We start from the raw sequence: 26,973 nt of genomic DNA, 5'->3' as shown, positions 1-26,973 counted from the left end.
CTGGACCATCAGGAAAGTTCCCTGATCACCCATATATTACAAAGGTAAAACTAAGCCCTGGGGGGCAGTGATGTCCCGGTCCACCAGGGCTCTTGAAAGAGCCCAGGCCAGGGTTCGGGGGGCCAGACGTGCAGACAGCGATGAGAATAGAGCCCTCCTGCCAGGCCGCCCCAGAAGCACTGACACCCCCCAAGTCCCACTGACCCCCGCCCCGTGGCCCCACACACCCTGGATGAGCACGTTGAAGTCCTGGTCATCCTCGCCGGCCACGTTGGTGGCCACGCACAGGTATCGCCCAGAATCGGAGACCTGCGTGGGCTGGATCTGGAGCAGCCGTCCTTCGCCGAGGATGCGGACACGCTGGTTGGGGGTCACGGGCTGGAGGAGGAAAGAGAGGGGACAGGGATCAGGAATGAGGGCTAGAAAGCACCCAGATGAGTTACTTCCATTTTCACATGGGTTTTAAAACACCACATAAAGTGATCAGAGCACCCTGACAATTCTGTAACACCAGACCCACAGAACGTAAAAATTAGAAGAGAATTCAGTGAGTGAATATAGGGTTTCATGCATGTGAGACTTGTTTTCTATAAAGAGTTGAGCTTCTTATTAAAATATAAAGGATGGGGCAGGGCCCAGGACAGCTCTGGGGCCTGCTGCTATGACTGCCTTTTCTGGAAGGTTCTGCAGATGAGGGGGACCCAGACAGAATCTGAGGCCGCCAGGGGCTCCTGAGCTCACCTGTCCGTCCTTGTACCAGCTGATGGTGGGCGGGGGCACAGCCCAGGACTCACACTCCAGGGTCAAGGTGCTGTTGACCTTGGTCTTCACTTCCTTCATGCTGACCTCCCCGAAGAGGTCATCTTTGGAGATGGAAGGGGGTACTGAAAACCATAAAGGAGTCTGAGGAGCAGGCCGGGAGAAGAGGTGCTGAGACCCTGCACCCCCCAGCCCCTAAGCCCATCCCAGAAATGGAGGGGGCTGTCTCTCCAGAGCAGAGGAACAGGGAGGCTGGTAACCCACCCACTCCTGGGGAGAGATGGTTATGGGACAGGGCAGGTCTGAGGCAGGGGGATTCCTGGGGTGACCTCTGGGGACCCTTCCGGGAGTACCAGGTCTCCAGCTGTGGGCTACCGGTATTATTGCACCACAGTTCAAGTGGCAAAAGGAAGCCAGGACTGCTGTGGGTCTAGGCATCCACGTGACCCAGTCCTAACTCACTGGTTCCCTCCTCCTAAGTTCTAGGCCCTAAATGGACCGAGCTGGCCTGGCTGGCCAGGGGCCATCAGAGGGGACATGTCACATGAAGGTGCCTGGGGTGTCAAGTGCAGCCCCGGCACTCCCGGGCAGCCTCCTGCCCACGCAGCCGGTGCCCTGGCCGGTCCCTGACTCACTGAGGACTTCCACGTGGTAGTTCTTCATGGCCTCGCCCAGCTCGTTGGTGACCACGCAGGTGTACTGGCCTGCATCTTCCTTCTGGGCATTCAGAATCTGCAGCCCGTGGGTGCCTGCTTGGGGTAGGACAGCGGCCAGGGTCACCCCTGGCTGCCTGCCTCTGACCCAACCTGGTGACATGTTACCTCCTCCCCTTCCCCCCATCCCCTCGAGGGCATCACCTGGGAGCAGCTGGATGTTGTTCAAGGCCTCAAAAGGGACCCCGTCCTTCATCCAGGTGATGGTGGGGGTGGGAAAGGCCCGCGTCTCGCAGATCAGAGAGATGGGGTTGTTGATGGTCACAGTCACCTCCTCGTCCACGCTGTCCTCCGTCACTCCCAGGATGGTGGGAACCACTGCAGTGGGGCAGGGGGTGCGCTCCTGAACAGGGATCCCCCACCCTGGGCCCGAGGACCCGGAAAAGTCTGAGACCCTGGTGCTGGGCTTCAGTGCTGTTGCTGTTTGTGTTACACAGATGGGAAATGAGGCTCAGAGGAACCACGCCCTGTGCGGCCAGACTTCAATTCAGGCCTGGGTGGCCCAGAGCCCAGGCTCTCCCTTACTAAGCCATATCATAGGGGAAGCTGGTCAAGTCTGCCTCTATTTCCCCAATAAGCTCTTAACATCCATGCGTGTGCAGGCTCAGTTGTGTCCGACTCTTTATGACCCTGTGGACTGTAGCGCGCCAGGCTCCTCTGTCCATGGGATTTCCAGGCAAGAACACTGGAGTGGGTTGCCATTTCCTCCTCTAGGGGATCTTCCTGACCCAGGGATCAAACCCCTGTCTCCTGTGTCTCCTGCACTGGAAGGCGGATTCTTTACTACTGCGCCACCTGGGAAGCCCCTGTTAACATCCAGACATCTACTAATTTTTCCACAGTCTTCCCAGTTCTGTGTGTGGTTCCAATTTGTACCCTGCTCTGAGCAGAGGTGGGGGTGGAGTTTTGTTCTCTGCTGAGTAATATAGCTCTGCTTTCATGGGTCCCCAAATATTCTCTTTCAGCTCTTGCTGGGGACCCTCCTTTTTACCAACAGCAGTTTATTTCATTTTTCATTAATTAATTTTGGCTGCTCTGGGTCTTTGTTGCTACGTGCAGGCTTTCTCTAGCTGTGACGAGGGGCGGCTAGTCTCTGGTTACGCTATACAAGCTTCTCTTTGCGGTGGCTTCTCCTGTAGCAGACTTCAGACTCTAGGGTGTGCAGGACAAGTAATTGCAGCTTGCAGGCTCTAGACCTCGGGCTCAGTAGTTGTGGCACACAGGGTTAGTTGCCCCCAGGCCATGTGGAATCTTCCAAGAGCAGGGATCGAACCTGAGTCCCTTGCATTGGCTGGTAGATTCTTAACCACTGGACCTCTAGGGAAGTTTTGTGCGTGCTCTGCATGCTAAGTTACTTCAGTCATGTCTGACTCTTTGCAACCCCATGGATTGCAGCCTGCCAGGCTCCTCGGTCCATGGGATTCTCCAGGCAAGAATACTGGAGTGGGTTGCCATGTCCTCCTCCAGGGGATCTTCCTGACCCAGGGATCGAACCTGGGTCTCCTGTGTCTCCTGCATTGCAGATGGATTCTTTACCACTGAGCCATCTGGGAAGTCCTACCAATAGCATTTTGAGAAACAGATCTGTCTAATCTTCTAGAACCCTGCTTCTCCTAATGAGACAGTTCATGCTGATGGCTCTTGGGAGAATGACTGCCTGGGTGTAAGCCCCCACCCTGAGGCCTGGAGTCTTGTCACCTCTCTAAGCCTCACAGCTTCACTGGTGACCGGGGGACAAGCACATCTCCCACCTCCTAGGATAGTCAGGGGACGCCTGTGGTCCAGTGGTTAGGACTCTGCCTCCCAGTGCACAGGGCTTGGCTTCGACCCCCAGTCAAGTAACTAAGATCCCACGTGCTGCTCGGTGCCCCCACCCCCATTCAACTAATCAGGCCTCTCCACATGCCTGGCTCGTGGTAGGTGTTTAGCCAATATACCCACTGTTGTTACTTTTGTTGTTGCTGACATGGAAGAAACAAAAGTAAAGTGCTTTGTGGGAAGCTGCCTGTAAGGAGTTGGTCACGTTGGTTTTCCCTTCTGCTTGAACCTAGGGTCACCAGGAGATGTTTGGCACTTACCCAGGACGCTAAGCTGGAAATGCTTGGTCTTCTCCCCTATGGCGTTGGCTGCAACGCAGGCGTAGTGGCCCGCACTAGACAGGTTGGCGTGGAGGACCCACAGGAGGGCTCCATCTGGAGAAACGTGGTGGGCGTCTCCACTAGCTAGGGGTTGGCCGTCTTTGAACCATGTGACCTTGGGCTGTGGGTGGCCTGTATGCAGAGGGGAGAGGCAGGTGAAACGATTCAGTAGGTTTTCACCAGGTCAAACCAGAGGCCAGAGGCAGCTCCGAGATGGGGTGGGAGACATCGTTCTCCATTTCAGTCCAGAGGCCCGTGTGGCAGGGCAAGACACAGAAGCAGCCGTCAAACCTGGCCCGGACCCTTTCCTATGTGATTCGGTTACCGTTTCCTTTCCCAGGTTGTGGGCAGGGATGGCTTGGTACAGACAGGCAGGACATAAAGGCAAATTATTCTTTCCATCCATCCATTCATCATCCATCCATCCATCTACCCACCCCACCCCATCCATCCATCCTTTTATCCATTCATACATACACACATTCACCCATCTGTCCATTCATCCATCTATCCATCCATCCATCCATCTCTCCCAGGCCACAAGCATTAATGGGAGCCTACTTTGCCAGGCACTGGGGGAACCATGGTGACAAGATAGTCCTTGGTTCTCATGGAGCTCAGAGCCTGGCTGGGGTAGACAGATGTCACAAGGCCACTCTGGCCCAGTGGAGTCAATGCTGCGACAGGGGAACACTAGGACCTTGTAGGAGAACAGCAGAGAAATGACTCCAGAAAGAATGAAGACACCCAGTGACTGGTGATGGAAGCAAGGTCTGATGCTGTAAAGAACAGCACTGCATAGGAACCTGGAATGTCAGGTCCATGAATCGAGGTAAATTGGAAGTGGTCAAACAGGAGATGGCAAGAGTGAACATCGACATTTTAGAGATCAGTGAACTAAAATGGACTGGAATGGGTGAATTTAACTCAGATGACCATTATATACACCACTGTGGGCAAGAATCCCTTAGAAAAAAATGGACTAGTCCTCACAGTCAACAAAAGAGTCTGAAATGCAGTACTTGGATGCAATCTCAAAAACGACAGAATGATCTCTGTTTGTTTCCAAGGCAAACCATTCAGTAGCACAGGAATCCAAGTCTATGACTCTACCAGTGATGCTGGAGAAGCTGAAGTTGAACCGTTCTATGAAGATCTACAAGACCTTCCAGAACTAACACCCAAAAAAGATGTCCTTTTCATCATAGGGGACTGGAATGCAAAAGTAGGAAGTCAAGAGGTATGTGGAGTAACAGGCAAATTTGGTCTTGGAGTACAAAATGAAGCAGGGCAAAGGCTAACAGAGTTTTGCGAAGCGAACACACTGGTCATAGCAAACACTGTCTTCTAACAACACAAGAGAAGACTCTACACATGGACATCACCAGATGATCAATACTGAAATCAGATTGATTATATTCTTTGCAGCCAAAGATGGAGAAGCTCTAAACAGTCAGCAAAAACAAGACTGGGAACTGACTGTGGCTCAGATCATGAGCTCCTTATTGCCAAATTCAGACTTAAATTGGAAAGTAGGGAAAATCACTAGACCATTGAGGTATGCCCTAAAACAAATCCCTTATGATTATACAGTGGAAGTGACAAACACATTCAAGGGATTAGATCTGATAGACAGAGTGCCTGAAGAACTATGGACTGAGGTTAGTGACATTGTACAGGACACAGTGATCAAGGCCATCCCCAAGAAAAAGAAATGCAAAAAGGCAAAATGTTTCTTTGAGAAGGCCTTAAAAATAGCTGAAAAAAGAAGAGAAGTGAAAGGCAAAGGAAAAAAGTAAGATATACCCATTTGAATGCAGAGTTCCAAAGAATAGCAAGGAGAGATAAGAAAGCCTTCCTCAGTGATTAGTGCAAAGAAATAGAGGAAAACAATAGAATGGGAAAGATTAGAGATCTCTTCAAGAAAATTAGAGATACCAAGGGAACATGTCATTAAATGATGGGCACAATAAAGGACAGAAATGGTATGGACCTAACAGAAGCAGAAGATATTAAGAAGAGGTGGCAAGAATATACAGGAGAACTGTACAAAAAAGATCTTCACGACCCAGATAATCATGATGGTGTCATCACTCACCTAGAGCCAGACATCCTGGAATGCAAAGTCAAGTGGGCCTTAGGAAGCATCACCATGAACAAAGCTAGTGGAGGTGATGGAATTCCAGTTGAGCTATTTCAAATCCTAAAAGATGATGCTGTGAAAGTGCTGCACTCAATATGCCAGCAAATTTGGAAAACTCAGCAGTGTCCACAGGACTGGAAAAGGTCAGCTTTCATTCCAATCCCAAAGAAAGACAATGCCCCAAAATGCTCAAACTACCACACAATTGCACTCATCTCATACGCTAGCAAACTAATGCTCAAAATTCTCCAAGCCAGGCTTCAACAGTACGTGAACCGCGAACCTCCAGATGTTCAAGCTGGATTTAGAAAAGGCAGAAGAACCAGAGATCAAATTGCCAACATCCACTAGATCATTAAAAAAGCAAGAGAGTTCCAGAAAAACATCTACTTCTGCTTTATTGACTATGCCAAAGCTTTTGACTGTGTGGATCACAATAAACTGCGGAAAATTCTTTAAAAGAAGGGAATACCAGCCCACCTGACCTGTCTCCTGAGAAATCTGTATGCAGGTCAAGAAGCAACAGTTAGAACTGGACATGGAATAACAGACTGGTTCCAAATCGGGAAAGGAGTACATCAAGGCTGTATATTGTCACCCTGCTTATTTAACTTATATGCAGAGTACATCATGCAAAATGCCGGGCTGGATGAAGCACAAGCTGGAAACAAGACTGCTGGGAGAAATGTCAATAACCTCAGATATGCAGATGACACCACCCTTATGGCAGAAAGTGAAGAGGAACTAAAAAGCCTCTTGATGAAAGTGAAAGAGGAGAATGGAAAAGTTGGCTTAAAGCTGAATATTCAGAAAACTAAGATCACAGCATCCAGTCCCATCACTTCATGGGAAATAGATGGGGAAACAATAGAAACAGTGAGAGACTACTTTTTTGGGCTCCAAAATCACTGCAGATGGTGACTCCAGCCACGAAATTAAAAAACGCTTGCTCCTTGGAAGAAAAGCTATGACCAACCTAGACAGCATATTAAAAAGCAGAGACATAACTTTGCCAACAAAGGTCCTTCTGGTCAAAGTTATGGTCTTTCCAATGGTCATGTATGGATGTGAGAGTTGGACCATAAAGAAAGCTGAGCGCCGAAGAATTGATGCTTTTGAAACACGGTGTTGGAGAAGACTCTTGAGAGACCCTTGGACTTCAAGGAGATCCATCCCAAAGGAAATCAGTCCTGAATATTCATTGGAAAGACTGACGCTGAAGCTGAAACTCCAATATTTGGCCACCTTATGCAAAGAACTGAGTCACTGCAAAAGATCCTAATGCTGGGAAAGACTGAAGGTGGGAGGAGAAGGGGACAACAGAGGATGAGATAGTTGCATGGCATCACCGACTCAATGGACATGAGTTTGAGCAAGTTCCTGGAGTTGGTGATGGACAGGGAGGCCTGGCGTGTTGCAGTCCATAGGGTCGCAAAGAGTCCGACACGACTGAGCAACTGAACTGAGCTCTGCAGTCAGATGAGTAAGGAAGAGTGTTTGTGGCAGAGGCATAGAGAGTGAAAAGTCCAAGATGGCAAGGGACACCCTGCAGGGAACAGCAGGGCAGTGGGCAGGCACCCCAGATCTCTGAAGACCCCTCCTCCCACAGCTGCCTCTTCACCCTCCTCCAGTCCGCTGTGTGGCCCTTACCTGAGACGTTGCACATCAGGTGGGCCATCTCCCCCTCGGGGACCTTGACTGTGTCCTCCACGTCCTCCTTCTCAATACTGGGAGGAACTGTGAGAAGCAGGGAAGACAGACGCTCACTGACCAGGCTGAGCAACCACGGAGCAGGAAGCCAAGCGCCCACTGGTTCTGTCTTCCATTCTCCATTCCCTCACACCTGCTGCCATGGGGCAGGGGATCTAATAAAAATTTGCAGCTGGCTGAGGCAAATACCAGTGCCGCTGGGAGAAGGCCCCAATCAGAGGAAGGCAGTTGGGTGGTATTGAAAATCTTTGCCCCCTTTCATCTTGGGTTGATTCTGGCTGTTTCTGGAAAGTTCTATGGCAGCCTCAGAAAGAGGCTGCTGATGAGGCAAAGAAGACAAGGCTTGGTCTCTCCCTCCTGTCTGTGCTGGGTCCACTCCCAGAGGCTCGCAGGCTGGAAGGAAGGATGGGTGGGCGCCCGTGAGAACCACGCGGTGACGTACCCAGGACCTCCACGCTGAAGTCCCTCCGTGCCTCCCCAGCCTCGTTGCTGGCCAGGCAGGAGTAGAGGCCTCTGTCCTGCTCCTGCGCCCGGGTCAGCTTCAGCATCCAGCCACCTGGGAAGCGGGAGAGTGGGCTCCAAGCACAGCTGCGAGCAGCCTTCTGTCCCCAGCTGAACCCAGGCTGCCCACTGCGAGGAGGAACACGCTGGGCATTATATTTAGATGTTTATGCGTCTGCCTCCCACAGTGTTCCATTCCTCAGAGAGGGAAACTGAGACCTGGAGGGTCAACAGATGGATGGAGCCCTCTGGACATTAGTCCTTGCTGTTGTTTAGTCGCTAAGTCCTGTTGTTTAGTCGCTAAATCCTCCTCCGGAGGATTTTTCCAACCCAGGGATCAAGCCCTCATCTCCTGAATTAGCAGGTGAATTCTTTACTACTGAGCCACCAGGGAAGCCTGGATATTAGACCTACGCCAGGGTAAACTTCTCTTAAGCTTCCCGGGTGACTCAGATGGTAAAGAATCTGCCTGCAATGTGGGAGACCTGGGTTCAATCCCTGGGTTGGGAAGATCCCCTGGAGGAGGGCATGGCAACCCACTCCAGTATTCTTGCCTGGAGAATCCCCATGGACAGAGTAGCCTGGCAGGCTACGGTACATGGGGTTGCAAAGAGTTGGACATGACTGAGTGACTAAACACACATAAGCACGGGGTAAACTTGACCCTGTCCTAGTAAGAAGACTCTGTCACCTGGCTACCCTCTCTTCTGTGGATTGACTAGAGCTGAAAGCACAGCAGTGGTTTATGTAATCCTGGCTCAGATCAGAACCCCATTCTACTCTGATGGACCTGGTGAAAGTCCACCTTCTCCCAAGGACCTCTCAGAGGTGAACCAATTCCTCTCAGGGGAACACAAGGATTTCCTAAGACCAGCCCAAGGAAAGCAGATATACAGGACTTGCCATCACGGCTACTCCTGTACCCAGGGCAGACATCACTAATCGATTACCACTCTCCTTTCTGCCAGACCCAGATGCAGTCTCTGAATTCATCTCATCCGATGAATACTGCAGCCCCTACCAAGTGACAGGAAGTGATACACGAGGGGAAATTACCATCCCAGCTTGGGCTGCATGGAATAATTGATGGGTCATTGAGGCCGAGCCTCAGTGGGCCTGGAAGTCCCTGCAAGATTCTGATGGGATACTGCCTCCTGAGCCTCAGTTTCTCCATTTGTATTCCAGCAAGAACCATCACAAACCAGCTTTGTGAGGAAGATGAGTATTCAGAGGAGAAAGTGCTTGGACCAGCATTTCTAAAGTTTGCTACAGCTCTATGGGAGGTTATATAAGCTCTGTGAGAATTTTTTTTTTTGGCTGCAGGACTTATCAGAACCTTGACTATGCAAGTGATTCTTGTGGGTCTCCAGGAAAATCGAACAGGAAGCCTTTTCCAGACTTATTTAAATCCTTATTTTTTTTCCTGGAGCACCTCATCTGACCAGACTTTTGGGGTGCACTCTTGGGAGACTAATAGCTGAAACGATTATCCCAACCATGCCGGGCAAGGCAGGATCAGAGATCACAGGTACGTGATGGACAGAGGCAGAAGCTGAGTTTCAGACCTTACCTGCTAAGAGGTAGGTGTTCTCTCCAGGGCTGACAGGCTCCTCCCCTCGGAACCAGCGGATCCCTGGTGGTGGGATGCCTGTGGCTTCACAGAACAGTGACAAGGGGCTGTGCAGGGTGGCTGTAACATTGGTCAGTGGGCCCAAGTCGCCAATGAGCTCTGGGGGCACTAGATACAGAGAAGCCACATTCGGGATGCAAATGGGTGCTGTATGCTCTTTCCTACCTCCCCACTGGCCTCCCCAAGGATCCCCGACCCCCAGTCTCAGAGCTGCTCCCAGTGAAGGGGGTGAGTGGTGGCCACATGCTGGTCTCTGGCATCAGGCTGAGGCCTCAGTTTCCCCAACCCCTCAGAGGAACACCAGGAGAATCCGACAAGGACATGTGTGAAGCCCTTAGCTCAGACCCTGGTATGGAGCAAAACTGAGCAAAGGAGACAGAAATCAGAGCCACGGGGAACACAGACGGGACCCCAGACCCACACAGTAGAGTCCCATTCAGAAAGGAAGCCCCACTCTATCAGGCAGGGACAGGTCGGCGAGGCCTGGGGTCCCAGCAACGCTGGAGATATGATAAGAAGGCCTTCCCTAAAGGACCCCTGCCCACCTCTCTCCTTGTCTCTTCCCACTCCTCGCCTCCACCCTGAGGTATGCAGTAGGAGCTCAGTAAAAGACTAGAATCAGGAGGCTGTTCTAGCTACTCTGCTCCAGGCCTCTGCAGAGTCTGTTCCCTCCGTCCAACACTCTTCCTCTTACCCCAGCTCCTGATGAACTCCAACTTAGCCTTTACATTTCAGCTTTAAAAGTCACCTCCTACAGGAAGCCACCCTGACTTCCTAAGACAGATGACGGTCTAGCTGATCTCTTAGGGACGCCCAAATCCCAACATCACACACGAACCATGCGGAATAAAGACTGCCCAGAACAGAGCAGGAAAACAGCAAAGGAGAGAGAGAGTGAGGGACTTCCTGTGGTCCAGTGGCTAAGACCACAGACTCCAAATGCAGGGGGGCCCAAGTTAGATCCCGGGTCAGGGAACTAGCTCCCACATGCTGCAACTAAAGATCCCACGGGTGGCAACTAAGTTCTGGTGCAGCCAAATAAGTAAACAAATAACTTTTTTAAGTGGGGGGAGGGGAAGGGAAATGAGGGCTATTTGGAGCCGGTCCTGATTTTGAGAGCAGTGTTCGCAGCTTCCGCTGACAGCAGCATTAGCCAGAGGCCTGGCTCCTGGCAGAACAAGGAGGTGGCCCCCGGAACTCGGAGACGGAGGCTGCCTTGCCGCTTCCTGCCCTCCTCCCGAAGGCTGCGGGTCCTCACCGAGAACGGAGAGCGAAAACCTCCGCTCGGCCCTCCCGGCCTCGTTCTCGGCCACGCAGCTGTAGCGCCCGGCGTGGGCAGGCTGAGCCCGCTGCACGTGCAGACTCTGGCCGTGGTTCTGGAGCCGCAGGCCGGACTCGGGCCCCACGGGCCACCCGTCCCGCTCCCACGTCACCCTGGGCGCGGGTTTCCCTGTGGCGTTGCATTCCAGGCTGGCTTCCTCGTCCTGAACCACGGACACATCCGCGTAGGGCTCCAGGGGGCCGGCAATCCGCGGGGGAACTGGGGTGGGGAGAAAGCAGGTCGGGGGTGGGGGCGGGGAAGGGGGCCGCCGGGCACCACGCCTCAGGCCAGGCTCTGGGCTCGCCTCCATCTGGCATGTGTACCCCTGCCTCTCGCTGGCCGTGTGACCTTAGCCAGGTGACCTCACCTGTCCGGGCCTCCACTTTACATCTCTATAATGGGATCACCACGGTACCCCGGCCCCCTCTCCCATACCCTGGGAATCACGGGAGGGCCTGCCGTTTGGACAATGAGCTCACAGCACGGTCCTGAAGATTTGTAAGGACTTTTCTTCCTTAGAAATCAGGGGCTTCTAAACAGTTGTTAGGGCTGGGGGTGGGGGTGGGGGATAGTTCCACAGGTGGGATTCTCCTCAAGACGTTGGACGGCAGTGTTCTTGGTTGTATTTTCTGCTGCTGCTGCTGCTAAGTCGCTTCAGTCGTGTCCGACTCTTTGCGACCCCAGAGACGGCAGCCCACCAGGCTCCTCTGTCCATGGGATTTATTTTCTAGAATGATTTATATAAGGCTGAGATATTTAATTTTATCCCGCATAGGATAGGTAGATGGAGACTTGAGTTTCCATCACATATAGGAATTTTATATCAATTTTACATTTCTTTAGTTTCCAGCTGTTTCAAGCTGTCGTTTCCTTTTTCTCTCTGGGCCATTGGGGGTCTCTTGGCATCAAGCTGCTTGCTCTCTCACAGTCAGGAGCTATAAGAAGCTGACTTGGAGGGGACAGTTAAAATGGCACTAATCTAAAGTGGGACAGGAGAATCCAGCTTCTGTCTTTGCTTGGGTTTTGGGGGGTGAGGTCTGCCCTGCCAGGGTGCCTGGTTGCCCACCCTTCAGGCTGACCCCTTCCAGCCCCTTCCGCCTGGTCCAGGTCATCCCAGTCCGACTCACCATACACCACCAGCTGCTGGTCCTGACTGCTATTTCCAGCCACGTTGCTGCACTCACAGGTGTACGTTCCCTCCTGGGCTGGCTGGGCCCGTCCCAGATACAGCAGCCGCCCCACAGCTGACACCTGCGCAAGGCTGACCCCCTCCCCGGGCAGGGGCTGACCTGGATGCATGAGAAAGAAGCCCCTGGTCCCTAGTCCTTCCACCTTGAACATCTGTCCTCCCATCCATCCTGGCCAACTCCTGCTCATCCCACAGATGCCCACTAAATGTCACCTCCACCAGGAAGACTTCCCTGAGCACCAAATCTGATCCCAGAATCCCCTCTGATAACCCACAACTCTGAGCTTGTCCCCAACCCAGTTCTACCTACAGGTGGCACGTCTGAATCCTTCCCTGGCCTGGGCTGTCCTGGAGGGAAGACTCTGCCTCACTTTCCCCCTGGGGTCCTTGGAGGCTCTCCGGGGCCTGGCATATATTAAGGCTTAGTGAAGGCTATTGAGTAAATGACCCATCTGTCTAGCTACAGTGGTGAGGGAGGGAGACCAAGCAACAGGCACGCCTGGAACCAAGGAGACCCCAATGATGCAGGGAAGGATTTTGTAAGCCTGGAGGCGCTAACTTTCATCACCCTGCACCTGTCACGGAGGAGCAGCCCTCTGGACTCCCATCATCCAGCAGCACGTGTCCCAGCCGGGGGGAGGGGCCCGGGTGGCCACACGACACGCTTCCTCACTCTTACATTCTATTCTCTGTCCACACTCTCTCCCCTGGTGATCTCGGCTTGTCACTTCCGGATTTATTCTTAGCCCAGACCTCTCCTCTGAGCTCCGGACACCTCTGGCTGACTGCCCATTTAACATCTCATTGGATGTCTAACAGATCTGAAAATTAAAATGCCGCAAACTCCCAGTCTGACCCCGTAAACCTGCCCTCACAGCCTCTCTATCTTGGTGATGGTAGCAACTCTCTCGATTGCCAGGCCAAAACTTCCAAGTCATCCTCGACTCCTCATTCTCCTTAGCCCCTCATCCCAGCCATCAGGAAATCCTGCCAGCATTGCCTCTGAAATGCATCTAGAAGACTATGGCCGCCTCTCAGTACCTCCTGGCTACCCACCTAGTCCAGGTGCCAGTTTCTCTTGCCTGGAGTCCTTGCGGAAGCCCCCTCACTGGCATCCTGCTCCCACCCTTGTTCCCAACGGTCTGTTCTTATCATGCTGGCAGGAACCTGCTAAGCACAAACCAGATTGTGTCTTTCCTTTTTCCAGACTCCTAAAACAGCGCATCTCACTCAAGGTAAAAGCTGGGATCCTTACAACAGCCTTGGACCCAGCCATCACAGCTCATGTGACCGTCTCGAGCTGAATCTGCTGCAGCCCCGCTGACCCCTCTGTTGTTCTTCAACCACACCTGACTCACTCCTGCCCCAGGGCCTTTGCATCTGCTGTCACCTGCCTGGAATGCTTTTCCCTACAGTCGTCTCATGTTCATCCCTCACCTTCTTCATGTCCGCTTGGTCAAATGTCCCTGACCACTCAACTTAAAATTGCAAATCCCACCATTCCCCCAGCAGTCTTCTCCTCTTTCTTGGCTTATATTTTTCTCCATAGCATTTATCACATCAGGTATTAAGTCATTTACAGGCACACCTCAGAAATAGCACAGTTTCAGTTCCAGACTTCCGCAATAAAGCAAGTATCAAAATGAAGTGAGTCACATGAATTTTTGGTTCCCTGGTGCATATATGTTGATACTATAATCTGTTAAGTGTGCAATATTGTGTGAAAAGAAAACAATGTACACAATTAAAAATATTTTAAAAAGCTAACCATCATCTGAACCTTCAGCAAGTCATAAACTTTCTTCAGTAGTAACATCAGAGATCACTCATCACAGATCACCATAACAGACTTAATAATAACAATGAAGTCATAAATACTGTGAGCATTATCAGAATGTGACAGAGACCCAAAGTGAGCAAATACTGTTGGAAAAATGACACCAACAGACTTTTTGGAGGCAGGGTTGCCATAAGCCTTCAATTTGTAAAATACATAACACCTGTGAAACTCTAAACACAGTGCATTAAAACGAGGTATGCCTGTACTCGTTTTTCACTTATTACCTGACTGCCTTGATCCACTGATGCATTTCTAGCACCTAGAATGATGCCTCGCACAGACAGGCTCTCAATAAATACTAGTTAAATGAATGAATTCCAAATATTCACTGAGCATCTCTTTTGTACCAGGCACTGCTAAGCCACTGCTGAATTCCCAGACAATGCCTCCCGGGGCTCAGGGATTCATGGAGGAGCAGACACTGAGGGACTAAGGTGGGTGACATGAGAAGTTAACACAGGGGCGGTGTCAAGGAGGTCCTCTCCCTAGACTGGGAGGGAGGTCAGGGAGGGCTTCCTGGAAGAAGAGACATCTGACGGGAGGCCCTGAGATCAGTCTAGCTCTCACTGGCTGAGAAGGGGCTGGAGGGGCGTGGGGGGCTTCTGTAACCAGCACCTGCACCCGTCTCCATCTCAGCCAGAGTTGGAAGCAAGGGCAGGGAGCAGCCTCCATGGGTGGGGCAGTGAGCCTGGGGCTCAGCCAGCCTACCGTCCTTCTTCCAGGAGATCTTGGGGAAGGGAACGCCCCGACAATCACAGGAGAGCCTGGTGGGGTGCCCCTCAGTCACGGTTAGGGTGCGTGGCTCCCGCGAGGGGAACACTGGAGGGACTGAGTAAAAACAGAGCAGAGGTGAGGAGGGCAGGAAGCTGGGGACTGGGTGGGAAAGAGGCCCCGGGGAGAGGGCGGGGCGGGGGAAGGCTGTGTCCTGGACCCATTCAAGGCAGCACCGCCCTCCGCCCTGGGCTTGAGAGCCAGCCCTGACAGACGCAGCGGGGAGGGACCCCAGCCCAGCCCAGCCCGGGAGACCCTCACCCCAGACATTGAGGTTGTAGTGCTTCTCTGAGCGGCCCACTTGGTTCAGCGCCTCACAGGTATAGCGGCCCGTATCCCCCACCTCGGCTCTGTCCACCTGGCCAGGAGCAAAAACCACCCATCAGGGGTCCAGCGCAGAGATGGTGCCACATCTGTGTGACCCTGGGCCCGTCACTTTCCCTTGCCGAGCCCACGCTCCCACCTGGAACCTGGGGGTTGACAAACCAGTGGTAACACCCGCTGTACCTCCAGCACCGGGAAGTTTCTGGGAGCCAGGGGCTTGGTGGCCCTGCCAGCCTCACCCCACTTCACATCCATAGCCGTGTCCCAAGGGGCAGGCGGAGGGGGCCCTGTCTCAGGGGTCAGAGGAGCCGGGCTGTGGCTTTGAAGAATGAAAGAGGAAGGAGGGGGCAGTATTCCAGGCAGAGGAAGCCAAACTGAAGGTGCTTGGAGTTAGGAATGATCACATCACAAAGTGCAGGGGGCTGGGGGAAGGAGGAGCCGGCTGGAGCAGAGCGTGCTCCCCAAAAGCTTGGAGCTGTGCCCCCTTCCCCTAGCTTATGTGGATGAGCTGTTCTCTGGGGCAAGTGGGTCCACACAGGCACTCTCTGGAACTCTCCCGGCCAGCCCAGGAGAAAGGTGTCACCGTGCTCACAGGTGAGAGACCTGAGGCCAGAGAGGTCCAGACAGGAGGTGCCTGCAACAGTCAGGAGGGGCGGGATAAAGGTGAGATCTGGGCTCACTCTAGATGCCCCTTGACTTGCCGGGCCGGATGAAAGGCCTTAAATGCCCAAAGGCAAGAAGGCTTTCCAGCAAGGAGTGAAAAACGGGTGGAAAGCTTTGGGGGGAGGGAAGGGGCTGAGAAAGACTGATGCTGAAGCTGAAACTCCGATACGTTGGCCACCTGATGGGAAGAACTGACTCATTGGAAAAGACCCTGATGCTGGGAAAGATTGAAGGTGGGAGGAGAAGGGGACGACAGAGGATGAGATGGTTGGATGGCATCACCGACTCAATGGACATGAGTTTGAGCTGGTGATGGACAGGGAGGCCTGGTGTGCTGCAGTCCATGGGGTTGCAAAGAGTTGGATATGACTGAGTGACTGAATTGAACTGAGCTGAAGGGGCTGAGAGAAGCTCCCAGGGCTCAGTCCTGGGGCTTTGCTCTCCATCCCAGTTTGGCTGGAAGCAGCTCTGCTGGGTCTGGGGACTGGATGGGCTGCCAGTCGAGATGAGCTGAACTGATGTTGGAGGATGCGTCCCCGCCTGCCTGGGTCAGGGCTCAGCTCTGCTCATGGTGGGGCCCTCCTTGGTGGCCTGGGAGGCCGCACACCTCCAGCAAGGCCTTGTCTGCAGAGAGGTAGATGCCGGGCCGGGGCTCCAGGGGGCGGCCGTCCTTGCGCCAACTCAGCACAGGAGGGGGCACAGCGTGGCTCCGGCACTCCAGGGCCACGGACTCGTTAGCCACGACAGACACGTTCCGCTCTTCTCCGAGGATGCTGGGGGGCGCTGCGGGAGGGGGCGGGGTGGAGGCTGTCTCAGGCGGGTGAGTCGAGTCACGTCCTGAGTCAGAACCTCCCCCTTCCAGCAGCCAGGAGCAAACACGGGGTCGGGGAGGTGCCGTGAGGATGGGGGCCACCCCCTGAACTGAAGCCCTCTGCTCCTCCCCTCAACGACCAGCAGAGGAGACCCCAAACCTCAATAGGATGGTGGGTTATGACGTCAATATTCTGAATATGATTTTGTACTTTACTTTTATAATTTTTTTAAAAAGAAACTTTAATCTTTATTTATTTAAGGTCTTAGACCAGGCCATGCACAGCATATGGGATCTTAGTTCCCTGATCAGGGATCAAACCCTTGCCCCCTGCGTTGGGAGTGCAGAGTCTTAACCACTGGACCACCAGGGAAGACCCCTGATTTTGTACTTTAGTTGTATCAGATGTTACCACTGAAGAAAGGGCCCACCAGCCCACCTGTCCATGACAGGGGAGTTCATAGTTTAAGACATGGCTCGGGGGGGTCCGATGGACCCCTACATGAAGGCAGACGCAGTCTCAGGACAGACCTGGCACATCCATCCCCTGGGGATGCCCCAGCCCCACCGTCTTGAGCCTCCAGCCCGCACCCGGCAGCCTCCGGGGCCCGAGACTCACTGTGGACACGCAGGACGACGTCCCGGCGGTCCTCGCCCACTGCACTCACGGCCACGCAGGAGTAGCTGCCGGAGTCGGAGACCCGGGCACTGGCCAGCATGAGGACCCGGCCCCCAGGGAAGACCTGTACCCCAGAAGAAAGTCCACGGGTGATCCGTCCCCTTCACAAGCTGGCATTGCTGGCAGGTGCGCCTGGGCAGCTGCCCAGGCCCCCAGAGCCCCCCAGCAATGCACTGGAAATGCGAGGCATACCCGAACCTCAGAACCTCTGCTGGCTGGTGGGCAATTCTATCGGCCCTGAGAAAGGGTCCCCTGGGGAGTAGGGCTGGGGCTGGGAGCCCTTAAGATATGGCCGGTCCCCAGGTATAAGATACACAACAGATTTCAAAGGGTTTGTACCAAAAGGAGAAGGTAAGATGTCTGGTTAATGATGTTTTATAATGATCACTTGATACAGTGAAGCTTTTTGAATATACTGGGTGAACTAAAATGTATTTTTTATACAGCAGTTTTAAAAATATTCCCTTTTTATATAGCCAAAGGGTATCCTGTTTGTTTGTTTCTTTGTTTATTCATTCATTAATTTTGCCTGCGCTGGGCAGCTTGCAGGATCTTAGTTCCCTGACCCGGGATCAAACCCCTGGCCCTTGCAGTGGAAGCATGGAGTCCTGATAACTGGATAGTCAGGAGATCCCCTAAAATGTATTATTAAAATTGGCTTCACCTGTGTCTTTTTACTCAGTCTAATGCAGTTACTAGAAAATTGTAAATTATATATTTGGTTCCTAACATATATTACATTAACATTATGTTATGTTCAGTTCAGTTCAGTCACTCAGTCATGTCCGACTCTTTGCGACCCCATGGGCTGCAGCACGCCAGGCTTCCCTGCCCATCCTATGCATAATGCAATGTACATTATGTTACACTACGTTATATTATGATTATGTCTTATATTGGTGGTGGGCCTTGTTCCTGGAGACCACCTGGCCCCGACTCCTTTTAGCTGCTCTCCCTCCTCCCTGCAGCCAACCGTCCTGGGCCATCACTGTTGCCCCCCCACGGCGGTCCCAGGCCCTGACCTGCATTCCCAGCATCTACTGAGGCACCAGAGAGGTGAGCTGGGCCCCCCCCACCCCCACTGACCTGGAGACCGGCGGTCCCTGCAGTGGACACGGGGTTTCCATCCTTCAGCCACATCAGCATGGGGCTGGGCGCCCCGGCGGCGTCACAGGTCAGCCGCACCGGGCTGTGGAGCAGCACGGGGCCTGGGAGGCTCGGTGGCAGCGTGATGCGCGGGGGCACTGCAGGGCGAGGGCGACACGGGGCACGGGTTGACCCCGCTGAGGGTGAAGCGGGCAGGGCCCCTGGCCGGGCACCCCCGCAGGAGTGCATGGCCACTGATGAAAGCTCAGGGACAGCGACTCCCAACACGGGCAGGGCACGCCCCGGGTCTCGAGGTTGCTTGTTTCATCCTTCCGGCCCCACAGATGGGAAACTGAGGCTTAGAGAGGGCCAGTGGCCTGCCCAAGGTTGACCCACCAGGAGCTGGCAGAAGCAGCCCTTGAACTTGGGCCTCCTGGTTACCGTGAGGTCATCATCATTGCTGATGGTGTAGGGGTCACAGGGGTTGAGAATGCCTGTTAGGGTGATCAGTGATCTTTGATGTTACTATGACTCACCCAAGGCTCAGATGATAGCAGTTTTTAGCAATAAGTCCTTTTTAATTAAGATATGTCCATGTTTTAGACACAGTGCTATTGCACATGTAACAGACTACAGTACAGTGTATATAGGACTTTTCTATGCACTGGGAAGCCAAAAAAAACTCATGTGACTTGCTTTATTTTGGTATTGCTTTATTGTGGTGGTCTGGAACCGAAACTGCAATATCTCTGAGTTGTGTCTATACCCAATAAATGTGGTTGGATAGAAAATGGACAGATGGAGGAATTGATGTTTGAACAGAAGAACGGTTGGGGGATGGACAGCTGGATGGTTAGATGGGTGGGTGGGTTAGATGGGCAGAGAATTGAATGGTTGGTTGAATCGATGGATGGACAGTTGGGTGTTTCCATGTGTAGATGGAAGAATGGATAGATGAATGGATGGATGGATAAATGATAGGTGAAAGGAAGGAAAGATAAATGAAAGGAAGCATGGATGCATGGATGATTGATGGGTGAATGGATGATAGATGGAAGATAGGAAGGATGGATGAATGGATGAAGGATGGGTGGTGGATGGAAGAAGGGAAGGATGGATGGATGAGAGATGGAGGAACAGACAGGGACAAACGGATGAGCAACAACTCTGGGGACAGATGCCTTTAGTCCTGAGCAGCTCACCATTGACCCGCAGGCTGTATTGCAGCTCTGTGCTGCCCACCACATTGGACGCCACGCAGCGGTAGCTCCCGGCATCAGAAAGCTGGGCTTGCTCAATGAGAAGGACTCTCCCATCAGTTGACACCATCGCTCTGTCCCAGGCAGAGATAGGCTGGCGGCCCTTAAACCAGGAGATATCTGGAGAAGAGAAGAGAGATGCAAGGGTCCCTGCCAGCCTTTCAGAGTGTGCCTGTGTCCTGTGCATCCGAGGGGGGCTTCCAGGGTGCCCATATGGTGCGACTTTATTTCAGGCACTGGAGAAAGCCTGAAAGGAAGATGGATGGGAGCAGAATATGGCAGTTGTCTGAGATGGAATCGAAGGCAGAGAGGGACACAGGCTGGAGCAGCCAGGAGCGAGAACAGTCAAAGCCAGCCTGGCCCCTTCACATCTTACTCCTGCCAGGAGACCACCCATGAGGCAGATCTTTAAAAGAGAATACAGTACACCCCCAAACAGCAGGCTCATCATTATGGATGGACTGTGAATAGATACATGGACCCCAGGTTCATAGCAGTGCTACTCACAATAACTGAGATAAGGAAATGACCTAAATGTCCATCGACAGATGGGTGGATAAAGAAGACATGGTACATATATACAAGGGAATATTACACAGCCATGAGAAAAGAACAAACCAATGCCATTCGCAGCAGCATGGATGGAACCAGAGATTATCACACTAAGTGAAGTAAAGACAAATACCAGAAAGAGAGAGACAAATACCATATGATATCACTTATATGTGGAACCTAAAATATGATACAAATGAACCTATCCATGAAACAAAAACAGACTCACCGACATAGAGAACAGGCTTGTGGTTGCCAAGGGGGCACAGGGGAGGGAGAGGGATGGAGTGGGAGGCTGGGGTCAGCAGATGTAAGCTATCATGTATAGGATGGAGAAGCAAGGTCCTACCGTACAGCACAGAGAATTATATTTAATATCTTATGATAAGCCATAATGGAAAAGAATATTTATAAAGAATGTACATATATGTGTACAACTGAACCACTTTGCTGTACAGCAGAAATTAACACAACATTGTAAATTAATTGTACTGCAATTAAAAAATAAAGTTAATAAAGAGATTATAAATAAATAAGGACCGACTGTATCTTCAACTTGCTTCCATCCTGCCAGGGCCCATGCCAGAACAGGGTTCCCCCACGGCAGAGGGCCAATACCTCCAGGGCTCACTACCCTAGGCAAAGCAGGGTTGCCATGGTTCTGATGGGGGACAGGAAATGTATCGTCTTCCTAGGCCCATCCTGTCTGCTGGGCATTTACACCCAGTCCCAGCTCCCAGACCTTTCCTAAACTGCTGGTCTAGAGAAGATTCTCACCCTCCAGCCTAGGGCAGCCCCATGAATCCACGAACTCAGCAGAAATCCTGTAGGTTTGTTTCAGACACCAGGGCAAAGGCTCTGGGCCCTGGTGTATAATGGGCATGAGATAAAGAGCTGTTGAGAAGGACAAGGGGAGCGTGGGGGAGGGAAGGGGAAGGTCTGCTGATTTCATCCTCAGCCAGAGCAGTACCTGGAGCCCTGGCTGACCTCTTCAGATGGGAACTGGGGTTGGCTGGAGGTGGCTTTCAGACAAGGGGAGGGGTCTTACTTACCAGGAGGGGGCACGCCGGAAGCCAGGCACTCCAAGGTCACGGAGGCATTTTCTAGCACCGCCTTGTTGACCAGACCCGGCTCGATGTTGGGAGGCACTAGGGGAGACAAGGAGATCCTGGCTTTCCGGGTGAGGCTCCAGGCAGCTCATCTCAGCCACCCTAAGACCCCTCCCCAGCCTTCCCAAGGGGGCCTGGGCAATAAGGCACCCCAACAGCTCACGTTTGCTGATTAAGGAATCCCCTCCTGCCCAAGAACAAAGGCCCTGGGAGGCAAGCTTTATTTCAATCATACAAGGATGACCCTGGCACCCAACACCCCCCTCCCCCCAGGAGCAGCCAGCATCAGGCACTGTGGCGAGGTGGACCCCAGGGACCCCAGGCAGTCATGAGGGGTGACAAGGGCAAGGATGTGCCCATATACCCAAGGACCTAAATGAGCCCTCAAATGCATAAAACAAGCAAAGATACAAATGAAGGAGAACAGGCTGTCCACTGAAAGTCTAACAGAAAGCAATCAAAAGGAAGGCTTCCCTTGTGGCTTAGTGGTAAGGAATCCGCCTGCCAATGCAGGAGACATGGGTTCGATCCTGGTCTGGGAAGATCCCACTTGACATGTAGCAACTAAGCCTGTGTGCCACAACTACTGAACCTGTGCACTAGAGCCCGTGAGCAGCAACTGCTGAGCCTACGTGGCCACAACCACTGAAGCCCACGTGCCCTAGGACCCATGTGCCACAAGAAGAGAGGCCACCGCAATGGGAAGCTGACCGCAACTAGGGAGTAGCCCCTGCTGGCCCGCAGCTAGAAAAAAAGCCCATGCAACAAGGAAGAATCAGACAGCAAAAAATAAATAGATAAATAAAATTATATATGTATATATACACACACATATATAAACAACCAAAAGGGACCACAGTAAATGACTTTCTACTTATTTTATCTTATTGGCTGCACTGCATAGCATGTGGGGTCTTAGTTCCCCAACCAGGGATCAAACCCATGCCCCCTGCAGTGGAAGCGTAGAGTCTTAACCAGTGGATCACCAGGGAAGTCCCATCAACATCTAAAGTTAAGTATGTGACATTGATTTTAGGACCCCCAGCCATCTCGGACCTCTAGCAGTGGCCCCGCGGGCCCTCAACCACCCAGTCATAGTCCCCTTACCTAACACCCTGAGCATCACTTCCTTCCTGCTCTCCCCGGCCAGGTTAGTGGCGACACAAGTGTAGGTGCCTTCGTCCTTCAGGTCCACCTTCTCGATCTGGGGGGACAGGAGGAAGAGCAGGTGTGTAGCAGGGAGGTGGGCAGGGCCCGGGGTCAGGGCAGTCAGAGCGACACTGGGATATGGTGAGGGGACAGGCTACCGCTGACCCCAGGGCAGGAGAAAGTGAGGATGGGCACAAGCTTGGTTCTGGGGTGGAGTTCTGAGCCCTGCTTTCAGATTCCAGAGGATTCCTCTGATCTTGGGGGCTACTCCCCTCCCCCAACTTTCTCCCTCTGGCCACCCAAACTCTGGGGACATGGTCAAAGCTAAGGGCTCCCTTCCTTCTTCAGACCCAGCACCCCAGTGTCCACTGAGCCTTTCCAGGATAAATAGACATTGTTTGTTCTGCCCTCAGGCTGCCAGGGCCCGTCTTGGGCCCTCCAGGACCCTAAAAAGCAGCCACTCCACCTGTGCAGTTGTCCCACCAGCCCTGGGGCCCTTGCACATACCTGCAGGCTCCCCCCTGAGGCTGCCAGAGCCACCCCATCCTTCCACCAGCGGAGGCTTGGGGTAGGCACCCCAGTCCCTGCACATCGGAGGGTCACAGGCTGCAGGAAAGGGGCTGTGATGTTCTCACCCCCAACTATGACCACCGATGGGAGCTCTGGGCAGAGGAGAGGCAGGGAGGCCCAGTCAGGTTCAGGAGGGGTGCAGTGGGCACCCAGAAACCTCCTCAATGCCTGGGTAGTGAGGGAGTGGCCTTGTGGGGCTGACCTCTAGCTTCCTCCCACTCAACCCTCCAGACACCTGGCCTTGTGGGGAAGAGCACTAGGCTGGGAGCCAGCAGAGCAGGTCTTTCCCTTTGAAATTCTCCCATCCACCATCCATCATCTATCATCCATCATAGATCCATTCATCCATCCATCATCCATCCATTCATCTATCATCCATCCATCCACTCATCTATCATCCATTCTTCCATCATTCATCATCCATCCATCCATCAACCATCCATCCATCAACCATCCATCTATCCATCCACCAACCATCCATCCCTCATCCATCTATCTAACCATACATCATCCATCCATCCATCAACCATCCATCTATCCATCCATCATTCATTAACCATCCATCCATCATCCATCTATCCACAATCCACCATCCATCCATCCATCTACCATCTATCTATGCATCATCCATCCACTCATTCATCCTGCATCCACCCATCAACCATCATCCATCCATCCATCATCCATCTATCCATCCATCCATCATCCACCAACCATCCATCCATCCACTATCTATCTATCCATCATCCATCCATTTATTCATCCATTCATCCATCATTCATCATCCATCTATCATCCATCCAACAACCATCTATCCACCCATCATCTATCATCCATCATCCATCCATTATTCATCATCCATCCATCCATCTACCATCTATCTATCCATCATCTATCCATTCATTCATCCATCATCTATCCATCATCTATCCATCCATCATCCATCCATTCATCTGTCATCCATCCATCCGTCACCCATCCATCCATCCATAAACCATCATTCATCCAGCAATTCATCATCCATCTATCCATCCATCAACCACCCACCCATCATCCATCCATCCATCCATCATCCATCCATCCACAATCCACCATCCATCCATCCATCTACCATCTATCTATGCATCATCCATTCATTCATTCATCCTGCATCCACCCATCAACCATCATCCATCCATCCATCATCCATCTATCCATCCATCCATCATCCACCAACCATCCATCCATCCACTATCTATCTATCCATCATCCATCCATTTATTCATCCATTCATCCATCATTCATCATCCATCTATCATCCATCCATCAACCATCCATCCACCCATCATCTATCATCCATCATCCATCCATTATTCATCATCCATCCATCCATCCATCTATCCATTTACCATCTATCTATCCATCATCTATCAATTCATTCATCCATCATCTATCCATCCATCATCCATCCATCTGTCATCCATCCATCTATCCATAAACCATCATTTATCCAGCAATTCATCATTCATCTATCCATCCATCAATCACCCACCCATCATCCATCATCCATCCATATGTGCACTGTGCCCCTCACTGCACTAGGCACAGGGACACAGAAGAGAAAGCTCTGTGCTGCCTCCAGAGCTCCCAAGCTGGGCAGGAGAGATGAACAACCAAACAAGCAATGGGTGCTATGGTCATGAAGGGCTGAGCAGTGCAGATTATAACCATGTTGGAATCAAGGAGGGCTTCCTGGAAGAAAGGAAGATCTAAAAAGACAGATCTAAAAGATAGAGAGGAGCTAAGCAAGCAAAGAACCCCTCTCCAGTACTCTTGCCTGGAAAATCCCATGAATGGAGGAGCCTGGTAGGCTGCAGTCCATGGGGTCACTAAGAGTCAGACACGACTGAGCGACTTCACTTTCACTTTTCACTTTCATGCATTGGAGAAGGAAATGACAACCTACTCCAGTGTTCTTGCCTGGAGAATCCCAGGGACGGGGGAGCCTGGTGGGCTGCTGTCTATGGGGTTGCACAGAGTTGGACACGACTGAAGTGATTTAGCAGCTTAGTAGCAAGCAAGCAAAGAAGACTATTCCAGGCAGAGGAAACAGCATTTGCAGGCTTGAGGTAAGAAAGCCAATGTATTTAAAGAGTTGAATGAAGTTTGGTGTGATCAGTATAAAGAGAGCAAATGGGGTAGGAGAGGCTGGGGAGAGGGTTGTGGGCCTGTGGACTGGGGAGATATCAAGTGTAGTGAGAAGCTGAGCCTCTGCTCACATCCATGTCTCTTTGGTGAACTGGGGAGTCCAGCCCAGAAGTGCCATCCTGAGAAGACCAGCTCCCACCCTGCCCAAGTCTACGAGGCCTGCCAAAGGCACAGAGGACCATGGCCCTCTGGCTTCATGCCCCCTAGCCCTGGAACCCCAGGCCCCCTCACCGTGCACAGACAGCTCCACCTCGGCTGCGGCCGTGCCAGCCTCGTTGGTGGCCTGGCAAGCAAAGAGACCCGCATGGCCCAGCTCCACGTGGTCGATGTGCAGAGTGGTCCCCTCCGAGGTCACGTGGACCCCAGGCAGCTCCTCGGCCGGGTGGCCATTCTGCAGCCACCTAGGGCATGGCGGTGGGGGATAGGTCAGTCTGAGGCCGGGGAAGGCGGGGCGATGGGACAGGCCAAGAGTCAGGCACATCTCTCTCCTGCTCTCACGTCCCTGGCTCTGTTGCCTCCTTCATACATATGAGAGGTGGAGTATCTCCCATCCCCACCCCTCCAAGCATGCTCTTTGCCCACCCCCCATCCTCCCAGTTCTGGCCTCCACCACCCCATACGCACTGGATCGTGGGCACCGGGGAGCCCGAAGCATAGCAGGGAAGGTACAGGGACTGTCCCACGAGGGTGGTCACCTGGCCCAAGCCTTCAGCCACCAGGAGCTGCGGGGCAACTGCAGACAAGAGCCACCGCTGGGTGTCTGGAGTTGAGAAAATGCCAGCTTCCAGCCCTCCCAAGTCCCTGTGCTGCCAGAGGAAGGCCCAAGCTCCACCTCACCCTTCAAGTCTCCCCATAAGTGGCTCCTCCTCCAGGAGGCCTTCTAGGACCACCCAAGTTCGGTCTCCCCATCAGAGTGGTCTGTTTATTCAGTGTCTGTCTTCCCACCAGACCCAGGGCTCAGGAGTCCCATCTGCCTGTTCCCTGACTTATCTCAGAGTCAGTGGTGGGAAGAAACAGGCAAAAGCCCCGCCCACCTGTCCTGGGACCAGCGCCCACCACCCAGCTTTGGACCTCAAGGAGTTAGTTCCCCATTGAGCTCCCATTGACCAGGAGCATCTCCTGGAAGACAAATGTCCTTCTTCCAGGGGTGGTGTCCTCCACCCAGGGGTCCTCCACCTCCACCTAGGTGGTGACCCAGCCCAGAGTCCTGGGAGGGAACAGGGACCCTTGAACCTGGGAATTAACCCCATCCACCCGGTAGCTCTGAAGGGCCCCCGCCCAGGTCACAGAGACCTCATCTGTCTCAGGCCCTGGTCACTTCTCCCCCAGCTTCCACCCCCTCCGCACACAGCCAGAGTGCGAGGAGGGGCCCCCGGCCCAGTGATGTGGACGGGGCAGGCCTGGGCTCACCCTGCACCTCCACGGAGTAATGCAGCACGGCCTCCCCCGCGGGGCTGCTGGCCACGCAGCTGTACAGGCCTCCGGACGCCTCCCCCAGGCTCTCCAGGCTCAGCACGCCACCGCCCGCCCCCAGCCACGTCCCGTTGCGGTCCACCACGGGCAGCCCCTCGTGGTACCAGGAGACAGTGGGGGGTGGGTAGCCTCTGGCCACACACTCGAGGGTCAAGGGCCTCCCGGCCACGGCTTTCACCACTCGAGGTCCTTCGCCAGTGCCCTCGATGGTGGGTGGGACTAGGGGAGAGACAGGGGGCTGTTCAGGGGCCAGTAGCCCAGTTAAGCCCCTCCCCGACCTCACCCCATGTGAAACGCCTCCTCCCTGCTCTGCTAGCTGAAAGCCCTGTTCAGACCTCACCTCCTCCTCCGAGTCTCCCCCAAACCCCTGGCTGGAAGCACCCTCTCCATCCTCTG

The 26,973-nt window shown here is 53.0% G+C and overlaps 1 protein-coding gene across 1 annotated transcript in view; it reads right to left on the bottom strand.

Moving 5' to 3' along the window:
• HMCN2 (hemicentin 2) overlaps positions 1 to 26,973 on the bottom strand; it is a 176,913-nt gene that overhangs the window by 53,463 nt on the left and 96,477 nt on the right. Inside the window, exons 32-53 of the mRNA XM_027556578.1 lie at positions 26,515 to 26,796; positions 25,729 to 25,837; positions 25,336 to 25,505; positions 22,855 to 23,009; positions 22,306 to 22,402; positions 21,142 to 21,237; positions 19,481 to 19,657; positions 18,279 to 18,436; positions 17,133 to 17,256; positions 16,310 to 16,485; positions 14,977 to 15,073; positions 14,653 to 14,772; positions 12,043 to 12,204; positions 10,853 to 11,134; positions 9,535 to 9,702; positions 7,906 to 8,019; positions 7,404 to 7,490; positions 3,551 to 3,742; positions 1,617 to 1,790; positions 1,395 to 1,508; positions 742 to 884; positions 228 to 378 (exon numbers count right to left, since the gene is read on the bottom strand). Of these exons, the coding sequence (XP_027412379.1) occupies positions 228 to 378; positions 742 to 884; positions 1,395 to 1,508; positions 1,617 to 1,790; positions 3,551 to 3,742; positions 7,404 to 7,490; positions 7,906 to 8,019; positions 9,535 to 9,702; positions 10,853 to 11,134; positions 12,043 to 12,204; positions 14,653 to 14,772; positions 14,977 to 15,073; positions 16,310 to 16,485; positions 17,133 to 17,256; positions 18,279 to 18,436; positions 19,481 to 19,657; positions 21,142 to 21,237; positions 22,306 to 22,402; positions 22,855 to 23,009; positions 25,336 to 25,505; positions 25,729 to 25,837; positions 26,515 to 26,796 (3,348 nt within the window). The remainder of the gene's footprint in view (positions 1 to 227; positions 379 to 741; positions 885 to 1,394; positions 1,509 to 1,616; positions 1,791 to 3,550; positions 3,743 to 7,403; positions 7,491 to 7,905; positions 8,020 to 9,534; positions 9,703 to 10,852; positions 11,135 to 12,042; positions 12,205 to 14,652; positions 14,773 to 14,976; positions 15,074 to 16,309; positions 16,486 to 17,132; positions 17,257 to 18,278; positions 18,437 to 19,480; positions 19,658 to 21,141; positions 21,238 to 22,305; positions 22,403 to 22,854; positions 23,010 to 25,335; positions 25,506 to 25,728; positions 25,838 to 26,514; positions 26,797 to 26,973) is intronic.

The sequence above is a fragment of the Bos indicus x Bos taurus genome, chromosome 11, assembly GCF_003369695.1.
Source record: "Bos indicus x Bos taurus breed Angus x Brahman F1 hybrid chromosome 11, Bos_hybrid_MaternalHap_v2.0, whole genome shotgun sequence".
Taxonomy (NCBI): domain Eukaryota; kingdom Metazoa; phylum Chordata; class Mammalia; order Artiodactyla; family Bovidae; genus Bos; species Bos indicus x Bos taurus.
Note: the sequence above shows the minus strand (reverse complement) of the source record. Positions and strands in the feature narration are given on the sequence as shown.